This window comes from Brachionichthys hirsutus, chromosome 22 (assembly GCF_040956055.1).
Source record: "Brachionichthys hirsutus isolate HB-005 chromosome 22, CSIRO-AGI_Bhir_v1, whole genome shotgun sequence".
In the NCBI taxonomy this organism is placed as follows: domain Eukaryota; kingdom Metazoa; phylum Chordata; class Actinopteri; order Lophiiformes; family Brachionichthyidae; genus Brachionichthys; species Brachionichthys hirsutus.
This window is the reverse complement of record NC_090918.1, coordinates 7,182,839-7,205,562: the sequence shown is the minus strand read 5'-3', so window position 1 is coordinate 7,205,562 and position 22,724 is coordinate 7,182,839. Positions and strand designations below refer to the sequence as shown.

Genomic DNA, 22,724 nt, shown 5'->3' with positions numbered 1-22,724 from the left:
TTTCTTCACGCTCCCTTGAGCCCTTTGATAGATGGGATACATTTATGGAAACGGAGAGAGAGATTTGGAAGTGTGTGTGTGATTACAGGATCCAGAGGTGGGCACCGCCAGAGGGAGGGAGGAAGACATGAAAGACACATGAAAGAAAAAAAAAGAAAAGGTGGCCTCGTTGACCCTTGGATCCGTGGATGGACAAAGGGCGGCGCGGGTGGCAAAATTAAAGCGTGTCCAGGAAGTTAATCCCCCCCCCACAGGTGTTGTGCCAGTGCTTGCAGGGGGGTGCCAGGCCAACCCACTGGCACAGCGGGCATTGTGTCCCCCCTATATGCCTCAGTGTGGGACTCTTTACAAGGCTGTGGGAATGGTGAAAGGCGGGAGGACTGCAGGTGGCAGCCGACAAACGGGGGGCAAAACCCGGGGATGTACACAAACACAATGGATGCTAATCCTGAAATATTGATGCCGGTGGTTGTTGCTCGCTGACGGCCGAGAGGGGAGGGGTTTGTGTGTGTTTGGGAGGGTGTTCTGACAGATTACCCGCAGACCCCTGCTGCCGCTCAAGAACGTTCCTGTGAAAGGATATCCGATCCTCGTCTCTCGTCTTCCACCGCTCGCCGCCACCCCTGTTGTTTTTATGTATATATTAGCCGTTCACATGGGATCAATCACACTGTTGGCCACAGGTCAACACACACACACACACACTCACACACATGATTGAGCCACGCCAGCGGAGCACGGATGCCAGGCCGAGAAAGAGAGGGAGATGTATTCAGTCACTTTCCCTTGTGCACGGATCGAGTGTTAGTCCAGTGAATAGGCGAGGGGGGGGCTTGCTAATGAGGCCAGTGTTATTACAAAGCTGCTCCAGCCCCTAACGACATCAATCCGTTGGGATCAAATAAAGGCTTTTAATTGCTTTAGCTCATATTAAAATCCGCGCCGCAGAAGAGCTGACTTCGGCGTGCCCGAGCGTAAAAGGCCGTCTGACAGGCCATCATGCGCGTGTAGCGATGGCGCTCTCGTTTCACGTCACCCCATTCATTAGGGGCAGAGTACTTGAGGACGGCGGTTGAATATTTATGACAGAAATACTAGTGCGGGGATTGCATGTTCATTACGGCCTTTGTTGCTGTTTGCAGGACCGAGTCCGTTGCAGAGAAAATGCTGACCAACTGGTTTACGTTCCTGCTCTATAAGTTTCTGAAGGTAAGTCTTGCAGATTTAAACATTTTAATGCCCCCCCCCGAAAAAAACAAGAAATGAATTGGTGGCTGAATTTGTTTTCTCTCTCCTCCGCCCCCCCCAACCTCTTTGCAGGAGTGTGCAGGCGAGCCGCTCTTCTCCCTCTTCTGTGCCATCAAGCAGCAGATGGAGAAAGGCCCCATTGACTCCATCACAGGAGAGGCGCGCTACTCGCTCAGCGAAGACAAGCTCATCAGACAACAGATTGACTACAAGACGCTGGTAAAGGCGTTCACTTGCCCCGAGGTTCAAGGGCTACGAGGGTGCATGGGAGGGGGGCACTTGATATGCTTTCGGGGACAAGAGGACAGAAAACAGCGGGGTGGTGGTTACGGGTTATCGGTCGTGAGATGAGCAAACGAGACGTTTGGTTTTCTTTGTCACGCTTGGTGTGCGTGGGCCACGGGAGTGGCGACCTCACTTCCTGTTGAGACCGGAGCTGTCAAGGAAAGCATCGGGGTTTCAGAATGCGGATGAAGGAATGAAATTATGCACAGCAGATACTCTTGTTTATCTCCCCAGTCTGTCTATTGCCTTTCTCTCCATTCTCGTATTCCGGCGGGGGGGTGGTGGTGGGGGGGGGGGGGGGCTCAGACCACTTAGTCAGATTCTGTTTGTACCCTGTATTTTGGGAATGCATGTTCATACTCTCTCAGTGTCCGTGGAAATGTGATAGTGAAAATAAGTCCTAAACATCTGATTCACTTTGGCCTTTTATACTTTCTGTCTTTCCATTCTATGAACTTCAAGTCTCTTCATTTATTGCCTATTTTTTGGGTTTTTTTTTAATCGTGCAATTTGGGTATTTCCACCCAACACCTTCAGGCAGCACTGCAGAGAACTGATAAATATCCTAATAATATTATCATTAGCTGGTTTGCTGCTCATCAATTCAACCCCCCCCCCCCAGTGAATCATCTTGTTGTTTTTTCCATTCCTGCAATTCTCTCACAAACCCCTCTGGCAAGCTCAAAGTTACTGCAAATCCATTGAGTACTAATCCACAGCGCAATCAACACTATTAGCACTAAACACATACCCCCCCCCCCCCGAGATTTAACACGCATGGAGATATCTGCAACCTCTAAGGAAGCCGCCGCAGATTGTACCAGCGCCCTCGTGGATGCCCAGTCTCGCGTGTATTCCCCCTGCAGGTGGTGAACTGCATCCATCCGGAGAACGAGAAGAGTCCAGAGATCCAGGTGAAGGCGCTGAACTGTGACACCATCAGCCAGGTGAAGGAGAAGATCCTGGATGCCATCTACAAGAATGTGCCGCACTCCCATCGCCTGAAGGCGTCTGACATGGATCTGGGTACAAGCCTTTTGTAAATACTTTGTACTAATGTCGGGTAATCTTTGGTAAACAAAGACCTCTTGCTGCCGCATATCCTCATCGTTTTATTTCCACCTCAGCTTCATGGCCGGCAAAAAAAAAAATGAACTGAATGAACTCGGGATACCCGTTGATTTCACAGGCTTCCCCAACACCTCAGAGCCCTTCTTAAAAATAAAATAACCTTTTTTTCTTTACCCCAGCCTTGGGAGTCTCGACTTTCCGGCTCTCTCAGTCAGATGTCTGAGATCAGTCACCCCTCCCTAAACTTCCCATTGATTGGCTCTCCCGACGACTAAAGTCTGAGTCAAATGATTGATCAGCTAATCAAGTGAGACGCTCAGTGATCTCCTCTCCACAAAACCGCTTTTAACCGTATTCCTCCGGTGTCTCGTACCTGAACGTATTTGAACGTTATTTTAAGAGCCCTCTCGTAGGAGAGGGTGTAGCGCGATAGATCTTCTCTGCGAGACGTTGCGGGTGTTGGAACGCGATTCATGAAGGCGCCGGCGTGCACGCTTGTGGGAATAGCAGCATTACCCATGGCTGGTTGTCTGCCGGTACCTGCTGGCCGCCTGTGCACCACGCGTCACGCTTTTTTATGCTTCAAATATTGCCAGATGGATTTTCTAAGCCGCCGTTGTATGCTTGTAATAGCGTATTTATAACCAACCTCTGATCTGAGGCGGTACTGAGTGCATACCGCAGGGAATCTGCCTCCGGGAGAGATTGGTTTAGCCTTTTGACAACATTCCTGGGTAAAATTGCTTTACCACCCCCCCCCCCCCCCTCCCTCTCTCCCTTGAGCAGGATGTGCTGCTCTATTATTGCTGTATTACAAAAGGGAATTGGAAATTGGGAGCCTTAGCTGGCCATTCCCACTGATTGAGATGATGAATATGAGGGACGAAGGAGCGAATCCCTGCAGATTGATAGATACATCTGTCAATCTGATTGAGTCAATGCATGATTGACTCAACTTTTTGCATCTTAGATGCGTTTTAAATTACACACTTACACTCGGGGCGATTGCACGGGCTGATGAGAGCTATAAGGTGTTTTGTCCAGGCAAATGGACAGCCTTGCATCTTTGTGGTGAACAGCAGTCACCTTCATCCTCTCTCTTCACCATCAGTTTCTAAACACTCCCCCAAAGCCCTTATCTCTTCCACCCTGTGATTCGAGTCTCCACGGACGTCGTTCTCTTCCTGCCGAGGAGCGACCGCTGGATTTTGGAATCAGAGTAATCTGTTTGCTTTGGTTTCAAACCAAGTTTATTCTTTTTATTTATTCCTTTCCGCTTTCCTTGTTTCCCTCATCCCTTTGTTTGTTTTCCGAGCGTCAACTGGAGACGGGCACTCATTTGCATCTTTATGGAAGGATGCACTGTATAGGCAAGCTTTTCACACGCTAACACGATTCTGCTCAAACCTCTGAAGACGAGCGTCGTCACACAGCGCGGTGATTGCTGCTTTGTTTCCCTGTTTGCGATCAGAATGGGAGATGACAGTGGAAAGTGCAGCAAGACGCAATAACGTATTCATAAAGCCCATGATGCCTGCAGAAAGGATGAGATGGCTTTCCTTTTTCACTTATGATAATGTCGCCGAGGCATCGAGAGATCTTTCTATCAAAGCTTTTGTTCTGCTTTATGCAAAGGTTGCGCAAGCCGTGTGTGTGTGCGTGTGTGTGTGCGTGTGCGTGTGTGTGTGAAGTTCGGATGTGGCTTGGTTGCAAGGTGATGCCATTGCTTTTGTGTTGATTAATGAAGGAGGTGGTCAAATGCAATGTCAAGTTATTTATTAACTTAATTATGAAAATGAGCTGATCCTCCATATCCTGCTGGTCAGAGTCTGACAAAGCTCCCCGGGGGGACAGGAGAGCGTCCATGTAAGAGGCTTAGAGCAGTGGATGAAGGCGTGACAAGAGGAAGAGGAAGGCCCAATAGCACCTTTGGGCCGGTGCTTAAGACACGCTTAAGACACGCCGTAATCACGGCTATCGATCGCGCCGGAGAAAGAGATGGAAAGAGTGGCCAATAATTGGGTGTAATCGAACTTGCTTCTCGTTACTGTGTGTGGCAGTTGAGACTTCGATTGGCTCTCCTCTATCTTTCTGAAATTTTTAATGTTTTTCTCTGAAGGAACAAAACATTTCTCGGTTGTGGAGACGCATTTTCTGACAGAACATCTTTAAGAACGCCTGTATTTTTTATTTTATTTTTATTTTTTACTTTGCCATTGCAGAGTGGCGTCAGGGTCGAGGACAGCGAATGATCCTGCAGGATGAGGACATCACCACTAAGATTGAAGGGGACTGGAAGAGGCTGAACATGCTGGCCCATTACCAGGTATCATCTGAAGCATAAATGAAACGGGCCTGCTTCACAACACGTTTACCAGACATCCACTTTTAAACGTAAAAGTCATTTCGTTGCAGATCTTGTGATCGAATAGGATGCACTTTATGGACGGACACCAACCCGAGCGTGCTACGAGATTCGATCTGAGGATAACCTCCAGACATGTTGACTAAAAACGATTTCTCCTATTAGAAGCTAATATGGCTGACCAGACGCACTCAATGGAATCATGCGCTCTGCTTGATTAAACTAATCCCCTTGGATCTGCTGCTCGTCAAACTCCAGCCGTCGTTCTGCCCTAAAAGTGACCGACTCAGTGAAATCGTTGATATCTTCAGGAAACCATCGCCTTAATTTAGCATTTAGGATATCAGATATTTCTGCCAATTCTCTCCGGCGCCTCTCTTTCGGAGAACTGTGCTCTGCCCCCCCCCCCCCCCCCTTGATCCTCTCCTGCAAATGTTTTCCCTCAAATGCCACTCCACCTTTTCATTATGTTCCGACGCACTTTGCTCGTTCATCCATCGATGGGGGGGGGGGGGTTAAGGGTGCTGGAGAGATGTGGGGCTCCCCACTCAGGAATACCAGGATCTGCCCTGCGGACCTACTTACAATAATATTACCATACGTGTGTGAAGAGCAGATTGAATGATTGGGTGGAATGATGATACAATCGAACACACGCACACACACAGCGATCACTTCAATTAACCCATCCTTACAGTGCAGTATGTGAAGCCAGATTATACAGAATAGGGGTTAACTGTATACGTGCATGCGTGTATGTGTGTGTGTGTGTGTGTCCCCGCTGGGTCAGAGAACATCCCAGTCATGTTAATTGAATCTTGGTTACTTGGTTGACTGGAAGAGGAGACATTTGTTCATTTGTTCATACTCTCATTCATCCATACACTTACTTACACATAGTTCACACACATAGATCCCCCCCCCCCCCCCCCCACACACACACACACACTTTCTAAACACGCACTTGGCACAACCTTACAGGGAAGTTATCACTAATAGAGAGGATGGGACATCCCGTCTCTACACAAGCCTGGATGACGCGCCGCTAAACTTCCTCCCTGTCATTCATCATGATGTACAAGTGTGTGTGTTTGTGTGTGTGTGTGCTGGATAGTACACAAGCAATGTGATATCACCATCCAACTAAAATAGATGGAGAGAAATGAAGGAAATAACACCAACTCAATTATCTATGGGTTTAGAAATCTGAAAAATCTAATGTCTGCACATTTATTTGCATAAAAAACCTCTTGTTTTTTGCTTCCAGGTTCCTGATAATGCAGTAATGGCCTTGGTTCCCAAACAAGTTACAGCCTACAATTCGGTAAACAACTCCACGGTGTCTCGAACTTCCGCAAGTAAATATGGTAAGCCAACATGTTTGCGTTTAACTTCCGTCAGGCAGCCGCTTTCTGAAGCGGCCCGGGCTGGTAGTGATCAGAGACCTGCTGCACATTCTTCATACGACTCACAACCCACAAGCCCAATCACACGCGACAAAGATCCACAAACAGAAATTGATGTTTAGTATCTTTAATATTATATTTAGTATGGATGTTTGTTGGGGAGCATCTTCCAAATACATGAAACGGTGCAACAGTTGAATGAAAGGATTTCTGAAACATGGCAACAACAAAACAAAAGTGGATTTCGTTCCTTCTGTTGTTCTGGCCTCTTGAGACCAAAGTGAATCCAGCACCAGTGTTTTATCCGTCTGCTCCGTGCGTCTCCTCAAATCTCAGAAACCATCAATGTAATGTCTGATCAAAGGCCCGACCTCGCTGACCACAAACACTTCAGACGCATGAAATGTGGTGCCGCGTTATTACCACCTCCTCATTTCCATGCCATCTCATCTCGCTTCCCCGGCGCCAAATGAGACGAGATAGGGTGAGGTGCATGCGGCGGGAAGCGGATGAAGGATGCCAGGAATGTCCTCCAATTTCTTTAAGGGATTGACTTCAAACACAAGAGTGATTTGCTTCACAACCGGGGTGACACTTGAGAGCGACTTTGAACTCCTTCTGAGCGCAATGGCCAAATAGTGGAAAAAAAAAAAAGAGACGAGGCTGAATTTAATAAAGCTGCTGAAGAGGGAACAAGAAAGAAAGTCATGATAAAAAAAACGAAATGCACTGATCAAGAAAAAAAACCCTGTGTACCTTCTCGATCCGGGAACGCAGGTGCGTTTGGAATATTTCCATCAGAAAGAAGAAAAAAGTCAGAATAATAAACTCTTGGATTGTCATAGAATCCAACTCCCTCCCGCGTATCCCTGGCTCAGGATCACCTTCAGTATTTTCACTTCTTGAACAACGATTCAACAGAGAACGAGCTGCTCGCGCTCCATTTTTACTGAAGACCCGCCTCACATTGTCTCTCGCGCCCACACAAGTTACAAAAAACAGCACAATTAGTGTCGCACTTGTCCAGCGTCCCTGAAGACAATCCGAGCATTTACCAGCCCTGTGGAGAATACATGACACGGGCCTGATACCAAAGCCGCATTTCATAATTATTCAGTGAAGTGTGGAGAAGAGAAAAACATTTTTCACTTGATCTTAGGGTAATTAAATTTCAGGACTTGCACACGCACACATTCCCTGCATCTGAAACCCTCAGCACTCCGCCCGCTCTCCTCTCCGGACAGATTGATTTCTGCCACGGTGAGAAACATTCCTTTTCCGCCCCCCCACTCCTTTTCTAAACCGCACCCGCTGATCAATTCTTTTCACACTGTGTAAACATTCATTGAGCCGCGTGTGTTTGGAAATGTCACGGCCACTCCGGCCATTGGGTGGGCCATACATATTTCATCTCTTCTGACACCTGTTCGATTTTGTGTCGGCCAGCTTTTTGCCACGTCTTCTCCCTCTGAGAAGGAGGCATGAAAAATTAACCATGCAGACAATTTCTGAAACTTTCATATCCAATTTCAAAGCCACACAGCCCCAAAAAAATATATTGTATTGCTGCTTTTTTTCTTCTTCTTTTTTTTCTTTACTTGTATTTTTAAATTGGTTTCAGTTTTGTTTTGTCGGTTGCTTTCTTGTTGTCTTGTTAAGAACACAGTCTTCACTTTTTTTTAAGGTTTAAATAGGTGTTGTTGTTTTTTTATTCCCTCTTTGTGCGTCCGGAACAGGCAGGGAAAACTCAACCGCACGCAGCAAAGCGGAGCGAATGAGATGAAGCAGCCATCTCTTCTAATATTTTCAGCTCTGTTTTCCCCTACAGGTTAAAGAAGTGCGTCATGAGTCTTAATGCACGTTTGTTACTTACAGAGAACATGATCAAGTATACCGGAAGCCCGGACAGCTTGCGATCCCGTACGCCGATGATCACTCCCGACCTGGAAAGCGGGGTCAAAGTTTGGCACCTGGTGAAAAATCACGAGCACGGAGACCAGAAGGAGGGCGACCGCGGCAGCAAGATGGTCTCAGAGATCTACCTGACGCGACTTCTGGCTACCAAGGTGTGTGTTTTAGAAAGTCCCATGAGGCCATGTAATTTTGCAGCAAAAAAAAAAAGACACAATGTCTTTTATTCTAAGCACTTTGACAGCAAAAGGCTTAAAGGTCATTGCAACCTTCACCTTGTGCTACAGTGACTCAGAAATCCCTGGCTTGATTTAAATATTCATCTTTGCTTTGGATGAGTCATCTCACTGGAAAATATTATTCTAATGTATTCCTTTATGCCCACGGGTGAGACAGAGAAAATAGATATTTGTGTTTGTTTGCTCTTTTTTTCTCTTGCTGCATAAAAAAAAGGGGGTAAAGAGCCGTGGCGCTTGAGAAGGTGTTCCCGTAATGCAGAAAAATGATCGGGCAAAAAAAAAAATACAAAATAGAAATGGCCACAAAATGAGTCTCTTTGAATGAGCAACAGTGGCGGGGGGGGGGAAAAAGTTAATTTGGTTTGAAGGATGGAGTGACTTTGATCCAACAGCTGAATGCATAAATCCCATCAGCTCTGCCTCTGAGAAATTCACTCAATCGGATGAAGATGGAAGCAAACAGCAAGAAGATCTGGCGGGGGGGGATGGGGGGGGGGGGTTGCTTGGGGGAAATTTTGGTTTGTTTTTTGTTCTTAATCCACTCCCTGCCTTTGTTGAGCAGTTCACATGGAGGAGGTTGGCTCGGTTCTGTGCGTGTAATGTCAGCGCGCATTGGCAGGAGCCTGAAACGCGAGTGTGTTGCGCAGTAAACACGGGCGGGGACGCGGTGCAATCGAAAACAGGAGCGGGAGAATGGAAACGTCTTGCGCTGATTGGCCAACCGCAGGAAATGCTCATGAAGGGCGGAGACAAATGGACGCAAAAGAACAGCTTGAACAGATGTGGCGCACGGCAAAGCACAGAGTAGCCCAAGACATCTGGAAAATAATCTGCCAATGAAGGAATATCACCATTTGCCTGCCATTATCCCATTCCAGAGAGCAGGAAGGCGGCTTCCGACTGTGGACGGTGCATCATCTTCCCAGACGGATTGTTGGGTTTTTTTCTTTTTTGGCAAATAACCAGTTTATCTTGGCCGGCCATCCATCTTGGTGAGGAATGACTGGGCAGACAGGAAGTATAATTGACTGCGTTTGGCTTTCACCTTGCCAATAAATACCTCTCCCTGGCAACGCTGCCGACATCTTTCGTATTAGCTCCATCAGTGTCACCGTGACTGAGTGGGGCTGCAGACTGTGTTCATGGGAGGGGGGGGGGGGGTACAGGGAAGGAGTGCATTCTCTACTTCAAAGAATCTGTCCTTTACATTCCCACCTTGATTATTTTGGTTCCTCTCATTTTAACATGAGGCTGGCCGGCCCGTTCCGACCAGGATTTTTTTTGCCGCCACTTGTGCACACCTCATCTGCCACGCCCGATGGCTTCTTCTCCTGATAGGAGACCTGTCATTTCATTTCCATCCCTCACTCTCGTCTCCTCTCGCACATCTCCTAGTCGCACTCTTTACAAGAGGATTAGATTTTCTCGCTCTCTCCTTCCACTCTTGTCTCCTCTTCCTCCTCCTCCTTAAAGTCACCAAATTAAATCAAATTAGGGTCAATGGTGCATTGTGGGAGCTAATCCTTAAGCACAAAGAGGCTTAGGAGATGCGCCTCCTGTTCCCAGATATTGTCAAAAGTCAGCTGTGAAATAACAATTTTGCCCATCAAGGCTGCAAGCCGATTTAAGGGGCAGGTCTTCGAGATAGGAGTCAGACACATAAAATTGGAGTGAGGGATGTGTACGCACAAGTCATACGCACTAATATTGCTTTTGTAACGAACAAAAAAAAACACACCTGGTTTCAGGCATCACATCATCAGTTTTCCATCTGCCGTCCTCTGCAGGGTACGTTGCAGAAGTTCGTGGACGACCTGTTCGAGACCATCTTCAGCACGGCCCATCGAGGCAGCGCCCTGCCGCTGGCCATCAAATACATGTTTGACTTCCTGGACGAGCAAGCCGACAAACATAGCATCCACGACCCACATGTCCGGCACACGTGGAAGAGCAACTGGTGAGTCGATGTCCGCCTTCGAGCCGAGAAGCGTGGACTTTAAACAAAGACGTAGCGCGCTCGGGCGTTTATGGCACTGACGACCCCATCGGTGCACTTTGCACATTTCTTACAGCGTTGCCAGTATATTGCCCTCCGTATGTGCCAAGCTTCGCCACACGATTCTTCCCTTCCTAATATCCATTAACCACAGGGGCACATGATCTTCATTAAAGGCAACCACAAGGGCCTAATCCAATTGGCTGCCAAGACTCTCCATTTATTATCATGGATAACTGGGCCAAAAATAATACCCGTCACCACGGAAATCTCCATGTCCCCTCCCTCCCAGTTGGAGGAAGTGGCCCTCCAAATTAATATCTGATTAATTCAATCTTAAGCGACCTCTGAGAGCCCACCGTAAGGGGTGGGCGGCCGTTAAGTAACCAGCAGTCCATCAGAATGCAGCAAAGGAGAGAAAGGAAAAGGTGAAAATAGCGAGGTGGACCCAGCGGGAGTTAAAAGCACGCTAATATCTCATTAGCCTCCTGGCCTCTGTGTAGATCCCAGCATGCATCACTCAGCCAAGTGCCCAGGGAAACCTTGGCGATGGGAGGATAGAATTGATGGGCATCAAGGAACAGGTAGGGGGGGGGGGGGATGGAATGAGGAATGTGGAGAAATCGGATTGATTTCTCGCCACGGCCTTAATTTTGGTTCTTTCCTTCAGTTGCATCATCGAGTCGTTTCCAGCGTGTCGAGGGTAATGTGTGTCTCTTGCATTAGACTTAAACGGGATGAGCTTCGATTAGTACCAAATCTATCATTACACACCATTACAAACACGACTAGGCGGTGCCCGTGGTACCACAGAAATCTTCTCAGCATGGGATGTGCATATGCCGGTATCTTCATCGTTCTCGCTGTGGGGGTTTGCCCGTACCCTCTAATCATCTCAAAAGAGTGCAATCTTGGCTTGCAACAACAGCCTTCACTTTGACTTTCAGAGTCTGTCCACCATGCTGTAGCCCTTATGTAAGATTATTTAGCCTTTATTGATTCGGCCTCAGACCTCAAAGAGATCTAATGATGCCACCCACGATTTATTCTAGGCCAGGAGAGGATTTAACCCCCCCCCCACGCACACACACACACACACACACACACACAATCAAAGGTTGTCATTCGCAGCAGTAGCTCGATAGCTGTAGGTAAACTGTTGCGACCATAAATTTTAATAGTGCTGTTTAAATGTTAGTTTTTTGTGGCGCTTATGGCGTGTACAGTATCTGTGCATGCGCGACTCACCGGTTCCTCGAGCATCTCCAGATGGCCTCTTTTGGATTAGCAGCAGCGTGCCATTTCCTCTCATCCTCACTCCCCTTTATTCAATGTGTGTGTGCGTGCGTGCGTGTGTGTGTTTGTCATGTTTGCTGGGATGCAATAGACAGAATTGTAATTATTGTTCAAAACTGGCACATGCATCCGGTTCCAACCTGCTCTGCGTGGCATCGCTAGGACTTTTGGGGTTGATTTAATTATACTATTTACTACGCTAAAGCGTTGCGTGTGTGTGTGTGTGTGATCTCGATAAAGTTTTTTAAATGGCTTCAAGCCCTTGTTGTCCAGGCTTACAGTTTGTCTAGGAGTGGATTGCAACTTCCAATTCACACGAAAGGTCATGTCTGCAATACCTGCTGAGAGGCCCAGCTGGAACATTGCCCAGTCCGGTCATCTGTATACGGCCATTAATTCAAATCTCACATCCCTGCATGAAAAAGGTCAGCCTCGGTCACCGCCGCGTCCGTGGCGTAATGTCTCGGATGGGGATGCCCGGGGTCACCGGTTGGACCCCTTCGCCTGCCAATGGCGAGCAACTGAATTTGGCTCATCTGGACAAATGGCTCCAAGCGCCAACCAGCGTGAGATGCTGAAGGGCTGCTGGGAGAATTAGTCGTGTGGATGCACGAGTCATTTTACACTGCTGCGTCAAAACATTAAGCGCTGGGCCCCCGAAGGCAGGACATAAATGGGAAAGTGTTTCAAATCCAAAATATACTCTTCATTTACTTGATTCTGTTTGTGAACGCTAATAGAAAACAGCGAAACCAGAGGAACGAGTTAACGTGTCTCATTCTGGACTAAATAACACACGTTGTTCTGTGCCGGTGGACAACGTAAACACTCGTAGCATCGCTCTGCACACCTCGATTAGATCTGCCCTTGATCTGGACAGCTGATAGTCGTCCTAATCCTGGACCAACGTGGGGGGGCAGCTGTGCCTTTCAGATCACCGACAAACCGCAAAAGAAAGTCCGTCCTTCCTATTTCCCGAACAGAATATCTGAATGCAAATAAAGATATATAAATATTTTAATAACAGCTGCATCTGGAGGTTGCACCGGGCAAGGCGGGGCACGTCGTCCCCAATCAGGCGGGCACAGCAGTGGTGTTGATATCCCTTTGATCCCTGCATCTAATTCCACTAGATTATTTGCTTAGATTAATTTTGAAGCCATAATGCGGACGTTTTTTCCAAATCCTCTTTTGTTAGATTGTACATCTGAATGGCTTTGTGGGTGGCTATGCTCGGATAAATGCTTCGGATGCAGGAGAAAACAGTGGGGGTATTTAAATGATTGCATTTCTCTTTCGGCTTTGTCCCATCCTTTGATATTGTGCCACAGGGAAAAAACTCCTATGCAGGCCCGGCTGCCCGTATCTTTCCTGTTTGATACTCGCCACTTCAGCTGGAACGTGCATTTCCCAAAGAATACAGAAATTCAAGTAACACTCAGCTCTTTCTTAATACCACCTGAGCCCTTTCAGATAAAGCCGGCCCTATATCTATTCGTTGTGGTAGAAACAAGCTCAGCAAATACGCAGACTTGTATATTTTGTATTATTCTGGATGGGCACAAAATAAAGATTAAATTCGCACAAACAAGGTAATATGAACTGTGTAGCTGTGCGCCCCCCCCGCCCCCCTGGACACTGCTGAAAAAGAAAAAAAAAGAGCCAGCCACCGCCTGTTTTTAAAGATAAAGGCTTTATTGAATTGAGCACATCTGCGACATCGGGGAGTGTGTACTTGCTTTCCCCTCATGTCTATTGGCTGGCCGGCTGTAAGCAAATACAAAAATGTCATTTAGGGACGTAATCTCAGAGCAGGACACTCTCTTTGTTACTCTTGTTTGGGCATTCTGTCAATGAGACATCACCAATATATAACATCAACATACGCATGCAATCTCTTTTCCCATTTCTCTCCAGCCTACCTCTGCGTTTCTGGGTCAATGTGATCAAGAACCCGCAGTTTGTGTTTGACATACACAAGAGCAGCATCACAGACGCCTGTCTGTCTGTGGTGGCCCAGACCTTCATGGACTCCTGCTCCACCTCGGAACACCGTCTCGGAAAGGACTCGCCCTCCAACAAGCTGCTTTACGCCAAGGATATTCCCAGCTACAAGAGCTGGGTAGAGAGGTGAGCTGCGGGTGAAACACAACAATGCCATGTGCGTGTGGGGAAACATCAGGAAAAAGCTGCATTAGTCTTGTTCCAGCAGACACACACACACACACAGAGAACACAACGGCAGAGCTGTGATCTATGGAGCATGAAACACAATCCAAATTACAACACAGTGGGAATGGATGGCAGCGCCCGGGGCTCGAGCGCCACAGCGCGGGAGAGTCGGCGCGGTGGGAGGATGCAGAGGGAGAGAGATGTTTCAGAGCAGCAGGCTGGAGAAGTCAGCGATTTGTTAAAATGAACGTTTTATTAAATGTATTTGTCAGCGGGGAGAAAAAGGTCCCGAATAAAAGATGGGGTTGTGTGAGGCGGTCAAACTTTGGGCGCCGCCCAGCTTTGTCACGAGGCTCCTGGACAGGGATGTGCGTGTTGAGATTTGTGTTTGACACTTTGATCATGAAGCCCAAATGCCGCCACTTCGTATTTTCTGTAGAATGTTTGTGCGATTGAACGAAAATTGCAATCCCGTGAATTATTTATAAACTATTTTAATCTTGGCGTTCTCCACAAATGCATTGTGATTAGTTTTGCACGCTAGAACCCTGTTACATACAACTAGCTGCTTTCTTAATCCCCCCCACTGCCTGTCACACAGCCTGAATCCACCGCTAAGTGTGAGTGAAACGCATTTTTGCATTTCAACTTGCGATTTACATGCAAATCGGAGGCGTATCTGCCCCGTCGGGCGCAGGCGGCAGTGACGAGGGAAATGCATAAACGCTTTTATGGAAATACTTGAAAGAAGAAACTTATAATAAATACACATATATACGCACAATAAAGCGTAGTATGCAGGTCCGAGGATAGTCGAATGGTGACAGACAAGACTCCAGATTTGTCCTTCCAGTGGCTAAACGCCTCGGATTTCAGCTTTTCTTAAAAGCCCACCTGGCCTCTGGCGTTTTCCCTGCTACAAGCTAACTGCAATCGCCATCCAGCCCTGACCAGGTGTGGATGTGTGTGTGTGTGTGTGTGTGTGTGTGTGTGTGTGTGTGTGTGTGTGTGTGTGACCTCTGCGCAAAGGCTATGAGCAAACACCCACCTGCCTTTCCTTTTGCTCGGTTTGCTTCCTGGCAAACGCGATCCCTCCCTCACACACGCCAAGAAGTGGCGAGCCAAACGCCGGGGCCCGTCCTCCAGCGCCTGCAGCTACAGGACTCCGATATGTAAATAACCTGCTTTAATTAACATAGTTGATGGGGGCAACACAGCTGCTGCTGACAGTGACTGATCACCCGTACCTCGGTGTCTTCCAAGCGTTGGTTACACATCCTAAAAGAAGCCCTGTGGGTTTGTCGTAAGAAGCGACGAGCCTCCCTGGACAACAGGCAGCCACTGTCCACATCGAGACGCGGCACCGCCTGCGTTCTGCTTCTCGAATCATGCCGCAGAGTTCCTAAAGTACGCCATCATGCAGCGTAACATGTCTCTGCTTTGTTCCATTTAATAGGTACTACTCAGACATCAGCAAGATGCAAGCGATCAGCGACCAGGACATGAACGCTTACTTGGCGGAGCAGTCCCGGATGCACATGAACGAGTTCAACAGCATGAGCTCTCTCAGTGAGATCTACTCCTACGTGGGCAAATACACCGAGGAGGTGGGATCTCATACTGGTTGCATATCTGTGCGGTAGTTAGGAAGGGTTTTAGCACTGTTCGGACTCACTGAGGTTAAGATCTTAGTCAGAAGAGTGTAAGAAATTTGTTGCCTGCTAACGAAAATATATATATATATTTTGGATTTAATGACTGTGAAACAGTCAAATTAACAATGCCTCGATTGTATTGTAAAGTCACATTTGGCTTCAGTGATGGAGCAAGTATTACATTTAATTATGACCGCTCCTGAAAATCGCGCAGAGGAGACTTAAAAATCTTCTTCTCGGGCGTTATTCAGGCCCAAAATACTCCATCACTCAGCGACACTTAGTCTGCACGCAGCTTGAAAGGCAAAGCCCAGGGCAAAATCATCCAGAGAATACCATCTGCTACTGATCCAGCTTATTACTGAAGGTTATTTGGATGATTTTTTCATCTATTTTCTCATTTGGGTCATGGTGGCCAGACAGTAAAGGGCTGGGTTGTTTCTTGTTTTTTTTAAAGTTCCCTGGCGAAAATTGCACTCATTAAATAGTCCACCTGTGGACTTGAAAAGTGTGATGGATGGATTAAGTCAGGATTCGCAGCATTTACTGTCACTCGAGACAGAAATGGAAAGCTACAAAATGTCATGCATTTTCAAGAACTGCTGCCTTGCCCATAAACGTGATCGGCACTCTTTCCTGCATTTTGCTCTGTTGTGGAGAATCTAAAGTGCAAAATGGCATAATTCCAGGTTTGAAAAGACTCTGTGACCGATTAAGCTTTGATTTGCTGTTTTTCATATTGGAATATGATTTATTATTATCCACAAGGAGGAAGCTACAATCTTTCATAGCCAGCTTTCAATCTTACATGGAACTTTTTTAAAGTATCCCTTTCTTTCCAGAGCAATATTTTCAATTGAAAAGTTAAATATATATATATATATATACAGAATGCAGCATGCGATTGCCCTTTTGGGTGCTTTTTTTCTAACGCATTTGTGTCTCCTTCGCTTTCCTCCTTGGCAGATTGTGTGCGCGCTGGAGCAGGACGACGCGGCCAGGAAACAGAGGCTGGCCTTTAAGCTGGAGCAGGCGGTGGCCTTCATGAGTCTGGAGAGCTGAGGACCGCACTTCCCAGGGCGCACTGGGAAGAGAACCCCATCAGAAACCGAGCCGTGCCTGAGCGAAGACCTGTCCCCATCTTTTTTCATCATGTGACTTCCTTCTGCCGCCTTTCAAAGTTGACTTCTTCCTTGATCTTTTTTTCTCTGCTTCCTCTTCCCCGAGAACTATTTTTGATTTCCTCATCCACTCTGCTGCATAGACTAGTTTGCCTGAATATATATTTGAAGGGGCGATCCAGGATCTGAGGCTGGCATCGCCCACGGCGGGGATGCGTGGGATCCCTTCAGCTTCAAGGGGGGGTTATTGCTTGGAAAGCTGCCCATGTTGCCACCTTTCAGTCCTCCCCCCTGGGGGGGAAACATTTTTATGTTGCCTTCAAGAATTTACACTGGTAGGTAATTCTTTAAAAACCACAATGTTGGGTGTCCATTTTGTTGAGAACTGCTTTCAAAAATAGGCTGTAGTTAAAATAAAAGCATCTCTAGTCCAGTTTATCGTAGTTCTAGAGTCAATATAAGGAATTAGGAGAACGTCAAAAACGGCGACTGCAAGCCAAATGAACACTTCTGAAGAAAATGAATGCAAGGGCGGTTTGCCAAGTTTACACTGTACCTACACGCAAAAGCATACATATCGGCGAACTTTGGGGGCAAGTCTGGGGCAAACCTAGAAGGTTCTTCTCTTCTTTCAATGTAGCTGGAATTGTATTTAAGAAAAAGACTGATGGGGGGGGGGGGGTTAGGGAAGGATTAGTGCTTCTCTGAACATTCACCTTTACCAAAATGTGACTGATCCTGAAACTTTGCGAAACATAGCACCCCTAATCTGTACCCCCCCCCCCCCCCCCAACCTTCGCACATTTCCCCCCTGCCCAACGTTCATTTACTTCAAAGGAAATGCTCGTGATTTCTGCTTCCATCCGGCTTCACTTATTAGACAAAAAATAAAACCCTGGAGGGGGCCCGGCCCAAGTTGGATCCTCCGTAAGAAGCACACAAACCACTCTGGAAGATCGCGTTTTGACTGCCAATCCAACCAGGAAGCAGTCTCGGTCCGACTCTTGCCGCTTCCAGTCTCGCGTCGCCACTATGGCGGTCTATAAAAGCACACACAGACACACGCACACACACACAAATAAACACACAAGTGATCAGCAGCTGCGCAAGATCTCAACTGCCCGGATATCTCCACCAACCCTGGAGGGGGAGTAAAGGGGAACAGCTGACTGAAAGGTTCTGGGTAAGTAACTGCGTGGTCGTTAGAACGTATTCAGTGCAGTGTCGCCACACGGTGGCGGGGCTGTCTGTGAAAGTAGCACTTCCTTCCCAGGTTGTTCTCATTTAAAGACTTCTGTGTGGAGAACTCGAACAAGATGGACTTAATCGGTCAGCCAAAAAAACCAAAGGAGCTTGAAATTTTCAACAACAAAAAAAAGGGTCAAAAATGTATTTGTGAAGTGCCACTGAGGAACTGACAAAAAAAAAAGAAATATGTAAAAGACAACCACGTCTGGGACAACAACAACAAAAAAAGTGACTGGAACTATTAGGAACCTGTGTGATTTTTCTGACCTCAGCTTGTCAGGGTTTGAGGCTTTGCGGGGGCGAGGCGAGCCGATCCTCCTCTCTCTTTCCATCGCCCCCGGGTCGCTCCAGCCCCTCGGCACATCGTACGCCTTTGTGTGTCTGGCTCCCGACTAAACGACCTTTCCTTTACTGTTTTTGCACAAGCGTTGGAGATGGTAGCTTTATAGCGGCATACGGGCGACAGCCCAACCTTTTTTGAGTGTGCAACTGTTCAGGCGCTCTTGTCTGTATTAATGTAGTTGTCCTCAGTGGTGGCAGAGGGGCAGCCTTCTCCAAGCCTAAAAAAAAAATACAAAAATAATCTGATTAAGATGGAGTAGGAGCGGAATAAGAGGCGAGCATCAGGGCAAGATTAACCGCAAATTACAGACACTAAAAACCAGATCAGAGTCGTTGGCGAGAGCGATTGAAAGAGATGATGGAGGCGCCCTCCGTACCTTTTGACCTCTGCCCTTTCTTTTGCCTTGACAACGTGCCCCATGTGGTGATGTGAATGTGTGAAGACCGCCCGAGGTCCACCTTGGGTCCTTTATTGGCTTTTTAAGCGCATGTAAAACATAAACAACTTAAGAAACTTATATATTAAAAAAATAAATAAATTAAAAAAAGTGGAAAAGTAAGAAAACTAAGCCTTGCAATGATGTGTTCTTTTAACTTTCTTTTGCTTGGAAGAAATGAGAAGGAAAAAGCGGGATCGTTCGTGTAATGAAAACTATAACTTGCATTTGAGGTGGAACCTTTATCCAGTTCTGCTCCCTTCTGCGGATCGCCATGCTCATGGTTTTTTTTGTGAAGTGTTAGATGCTGAAATGAAACTGATGTTGTATATCCTTGCATGTTGACCTATTTTGGATGGTATGAAATGGGACCGCCTTGTTTAAAAGCAGTTATTTATACTTATAACTATCACAAGGGACTTAAAAGTCATTTTACAAGCCAACCGTTCATTCTAAAATCATGGAATTCTCATTAACCCTCTTTTTGAATTTCCCAACCTGCTGTCCTTCCATGACAGGCCAGCAGTGTTTTCTGACTAACTGTGTCTCGTCTGTGCTTTTATTTTGGTACAGTGAAGATGCAAGTTGAGTCTTGCTCTGTATTTGCTGCTATTATGTCTTTTTTATTTTTTAAGAGTCGTCTACTGCATTTGTTTTTGATTATTTCCTCATGAAAACCTTTCTTTTAATATATATATTATTGGTTGAGCTTAGAAAAGGAAAATAAATTGAGGGGGAAAAGCTGTTTTCAACTAAAAATGGTGACAAAACAAAACCGATTTTACCATTTGACAGGTTTGAATTCATCAAAGTAACAAAAGACTGCATCACTACCATGAATGTCAGGTCCATTTCATATTGTTGTGGAAAACCCCGGACAAGGAGTAATTTACCACGCCGATAAGCAAGTCCTGCACATTTGACTCACTGGTAGACGCATGTTCAAGACTGAGTTTTGGCAAGTGACTGTTTCTTTCTTAGCCCTTGTGTGAAATGTATCTTAGGTACCCGAGTCCATTGATTACCGTCTGCAGTATGCTGAATGTCTGTCGTCTCGACGTAGAGGGGCACGTTCACAATGCGTTCGCTGGACAAGTTCTGGCGTAAACCTGTGGAATCTTTTCATTACTTGAAAATAAGAGTAGTTCGGATTGGTTTTTCAACAAATTTATGCAAGGCAATATTGTCGTAAACGTGCTACTGAATAAACCTTAGACAATTTCAACAAACCTCTTTTGTCCATGTAGCCAACGTTTAACACTGTCTAGATGCCCAAAGTGTTGCTAAATGCCACAAGGTCAGAGTCCTGGACTGCCATTGTGAATCCCCCCCCCCCCCCCCGGTGTAACTTCCTGTCTTTCATTTCTCTCTGCCCCGTCTCGTCCTTGCGACAGAGGTTATCTGCTCGTAGCCGCTCTGTGTTGCCGTAGAGTCCAGATAAAGTTTCCACCTTCAAACATTTTGTAGGAACTAAAAATGTCCTCCTAGGTCAGTGTTATAGCAGATGTTACCGAGACATCCTAGAAGAGACTTTTACTAGACCATATTTGAAAGATAAAGAGTATCTTACCGAGAGATAAATACGAAACCTGGGTGATATAAGGCGAGCTTCTCTAACTTTGTTATAATTAATTGTATACCTGTGTATGTAAATATAATGCATTCCTATTTTGCAGTCAAGAACAAAATACTATTTGTAATATAGAATAAACTTTATTATGAAACCAATCATCTTGCAATCATCTTTTTTGTCTTCTTCTTTGGGTCAGTTTGCAGTTCCTGTTCGGTTTGTTCTGCCCTGACAGACGCAGCAACACCAACGTGGGAGATAAATCTGAAGTCTGATTGGCTGACCAGGTAGGAACACAGCATCTGATTGGTCAACAAAGAATTGGCTGGCTAATCACGGAAGTGTCCGGTTTTGAATTATGGATTTACGATATTTAAAGTAGGTGCGCAAAACCGGGATGTCGCCCTTGCTTTTAAGTTGCATCACTGCCCAAAACAGTTTGAAATTTAAGTATTGTCATGATTCAAATCATGTTTCTCCCGTTCAAAGTCCTGATTTTCCACGGGGGAAGATAAAGAAACCGAGGTGTGGAGAAAAAACTAAAAACAACATTTGTACAGAGGAAGTCATGCTGCAAGAACATCCACTGAGTCGATCAATTCTAATTTGGAGTAGCTGAAGTAGTAAATCTCTGAAATAATATGTAAATCATCCAACAGCTTCAAATTACTTCAAATATATCCCCGGTAAATACAGCCGTGCTACAAAGCAGACACAAAAATGTAAGACTTGGTCGGTCTGATAGAAGCAGCTGATGGTGTTCACGCATGTAGGGGTGCATCTGGTGTAATGCTATTTTTGACTGCCTGCACATCACAAGGAATTCAACTTACTACATTTTCCAAGCCTTGACAACTTCTATTCCAAGTTGAAAACATCTGGTGGATTTTAATTAATTAATAATGAATTACTTGCTCCCTCGACCTGGTCTTCTAATTTTGTTTGGCTTTAAAGCCGCTTATTAATACTCCAGTTGATGCAAATGCTGCTTAACTCCTAATCTGACTTGCAGTTGCATGGGGTGTAATTTTCCACAGATGTTATTTATATTGTCAAAAGGATACTGCAAAAAGCCTCGCCCTGGTTTAATGAGATGTTTTTCCTGACATTATGTAACCTTATGATGGAGACCATACCAAATATCCGCCAGCGAAATTAATTAGCCAACAGCAGCTCTGGTACAGATTGGTGGAAGCGATACAGTCAACTCCATCCTCTTGAAGTTCATTCGGGAAATCAAAAAAGAGGAGATCCTTGCCTCGGCGCGTAAATCAGTCTACAAAGCTTCGTTCTGCAGTATATGCATTAGTGTATTCAATTCAGTTACACAATCTACGTGACAAAACACAGTCTCAATGGCTGAAAACATTTATTTTTTATGCGATACAGCTGTACTACGAAGCATATTATTCCACTTCACCACAACAAGGTCATCGTGAAACTCCTCCCAAGAGAGACGGAAAAGTTTCTCAGTCTGAGGTATACATTAAAAAAAAGGACAAGTAAATGGAAATCAGGAGCGACAGATGAGAAAATGGAAAGTTTGGTGTAACAAACGAGGGCAGGAGAGGTGTGAAGTGTCGACAACAGAGTGACAACCCGCCGGAGGGGTTTGCCCATAGCGGCGGAGGGCTGTGGCTGATGGGGGCGAGAGATTGGATTGGCCCGGTGTCACCCTCCATATACCATCCAGTGAACTGGGAGTAATGGGTGAGAAATAGAAAAAGGGAAGTTGGAAGGAGAGAGGGGGGGGGGTGTACCGAGTGTCACCCTAATTTTCTGACCAGTGAGGTGGGAATAATGGAATGGAGTATGGAGGCAACTATGAGGGCTGATGGGTTGGGGGGGGGGGGGGGGGGGGGGGGTGGATGATAGAGAGCCGGCGATGATTGCTTCCCACCAGGGGTGGTGCTTCACACTCCCATGATCACCACATCCGTGCAGATGGAGTGAAAGAAAGACGAGCGGCGCACTTTGGAGACAATCAGCGTTAGCGGGGGTTACGTGATTGGATAATCGATAAGGCCGAACCCGCGGCTTCTGGAAACTTGAACCTGTATTCATCCCTCCGTCGCCTCCGCTCAACGGACTTATCTTCAAGACGAGAGACCGTTTGATTTGTTGTCAAAGGGGCAATTCAAAGGATTAATATCTTTTGAATTCCCCTGTCAGCTGCTGTGGCGATGTTCTCTTACAGAAAAGAAAAACATATATAGAAACATGTTTGAGTAACAGGGCCCAAGCAGGAGGCTGATGTCAACAGGAAAACACAATAGCAAATATATCTCAGCTATCTTGGAGAATAGAAACGCCCGCAGCTTGGTGATGGTTTGGCCCAGCTAACGGTGCCAGTCTGTCGCGT

General features: G+C 46.3%; 1 protein-coding gene across 1 annotated transcript in view; it reads left to right on the top strand.

Annotated features, from left to right (window-relative positions):
* plxna4 (plexin A4) overlaps positions 1-17,365 on the top strand; it is a 132,352-nt gene extending 114,987 nt beyond the window's left edge. The window contains exons 22-31 of the mRNA XM_068755252.1: positions 1,143-1,209; positions 1,321-1,467; positions 2,400-2,559; positions 4,827-4,930; positions 6,237-6,336; positions 8,251-8,441; positions 10,313-10,482; positions 13,735-13,947; positions 15,446-15,596; positions 16,611-17,365. Coding sequence (XP_068611353.1) covers positions 1,143-1,209; positions 1,321-1,467; positions 2,400-2,559; positions 4,827-4,930; positions 6,237-6,336; positions 8,251-8,441; positions 10,313-10,482; positions 13,735-13,947; positions 15,446-15,596; positions 16,611-16,706 — 1,399 coding nt within the window. The 3' untranslated portion in view covers positions 16,707-17,365. The remainder of the gene's footprint in view (positions 1-1,142; positions 1,210-1,320; positions 1,468-2,399; positions 2,560-4,826; positions 4,931-6,236; positions 6,337-8,250; positions 8,442-10,312; positions 10,483-13,734; positions 13,948-15,445; positions 15,597-16,610) is intronic.
* Positions 17,366-22,724: the final 5,359 nt, after the last annotated feature.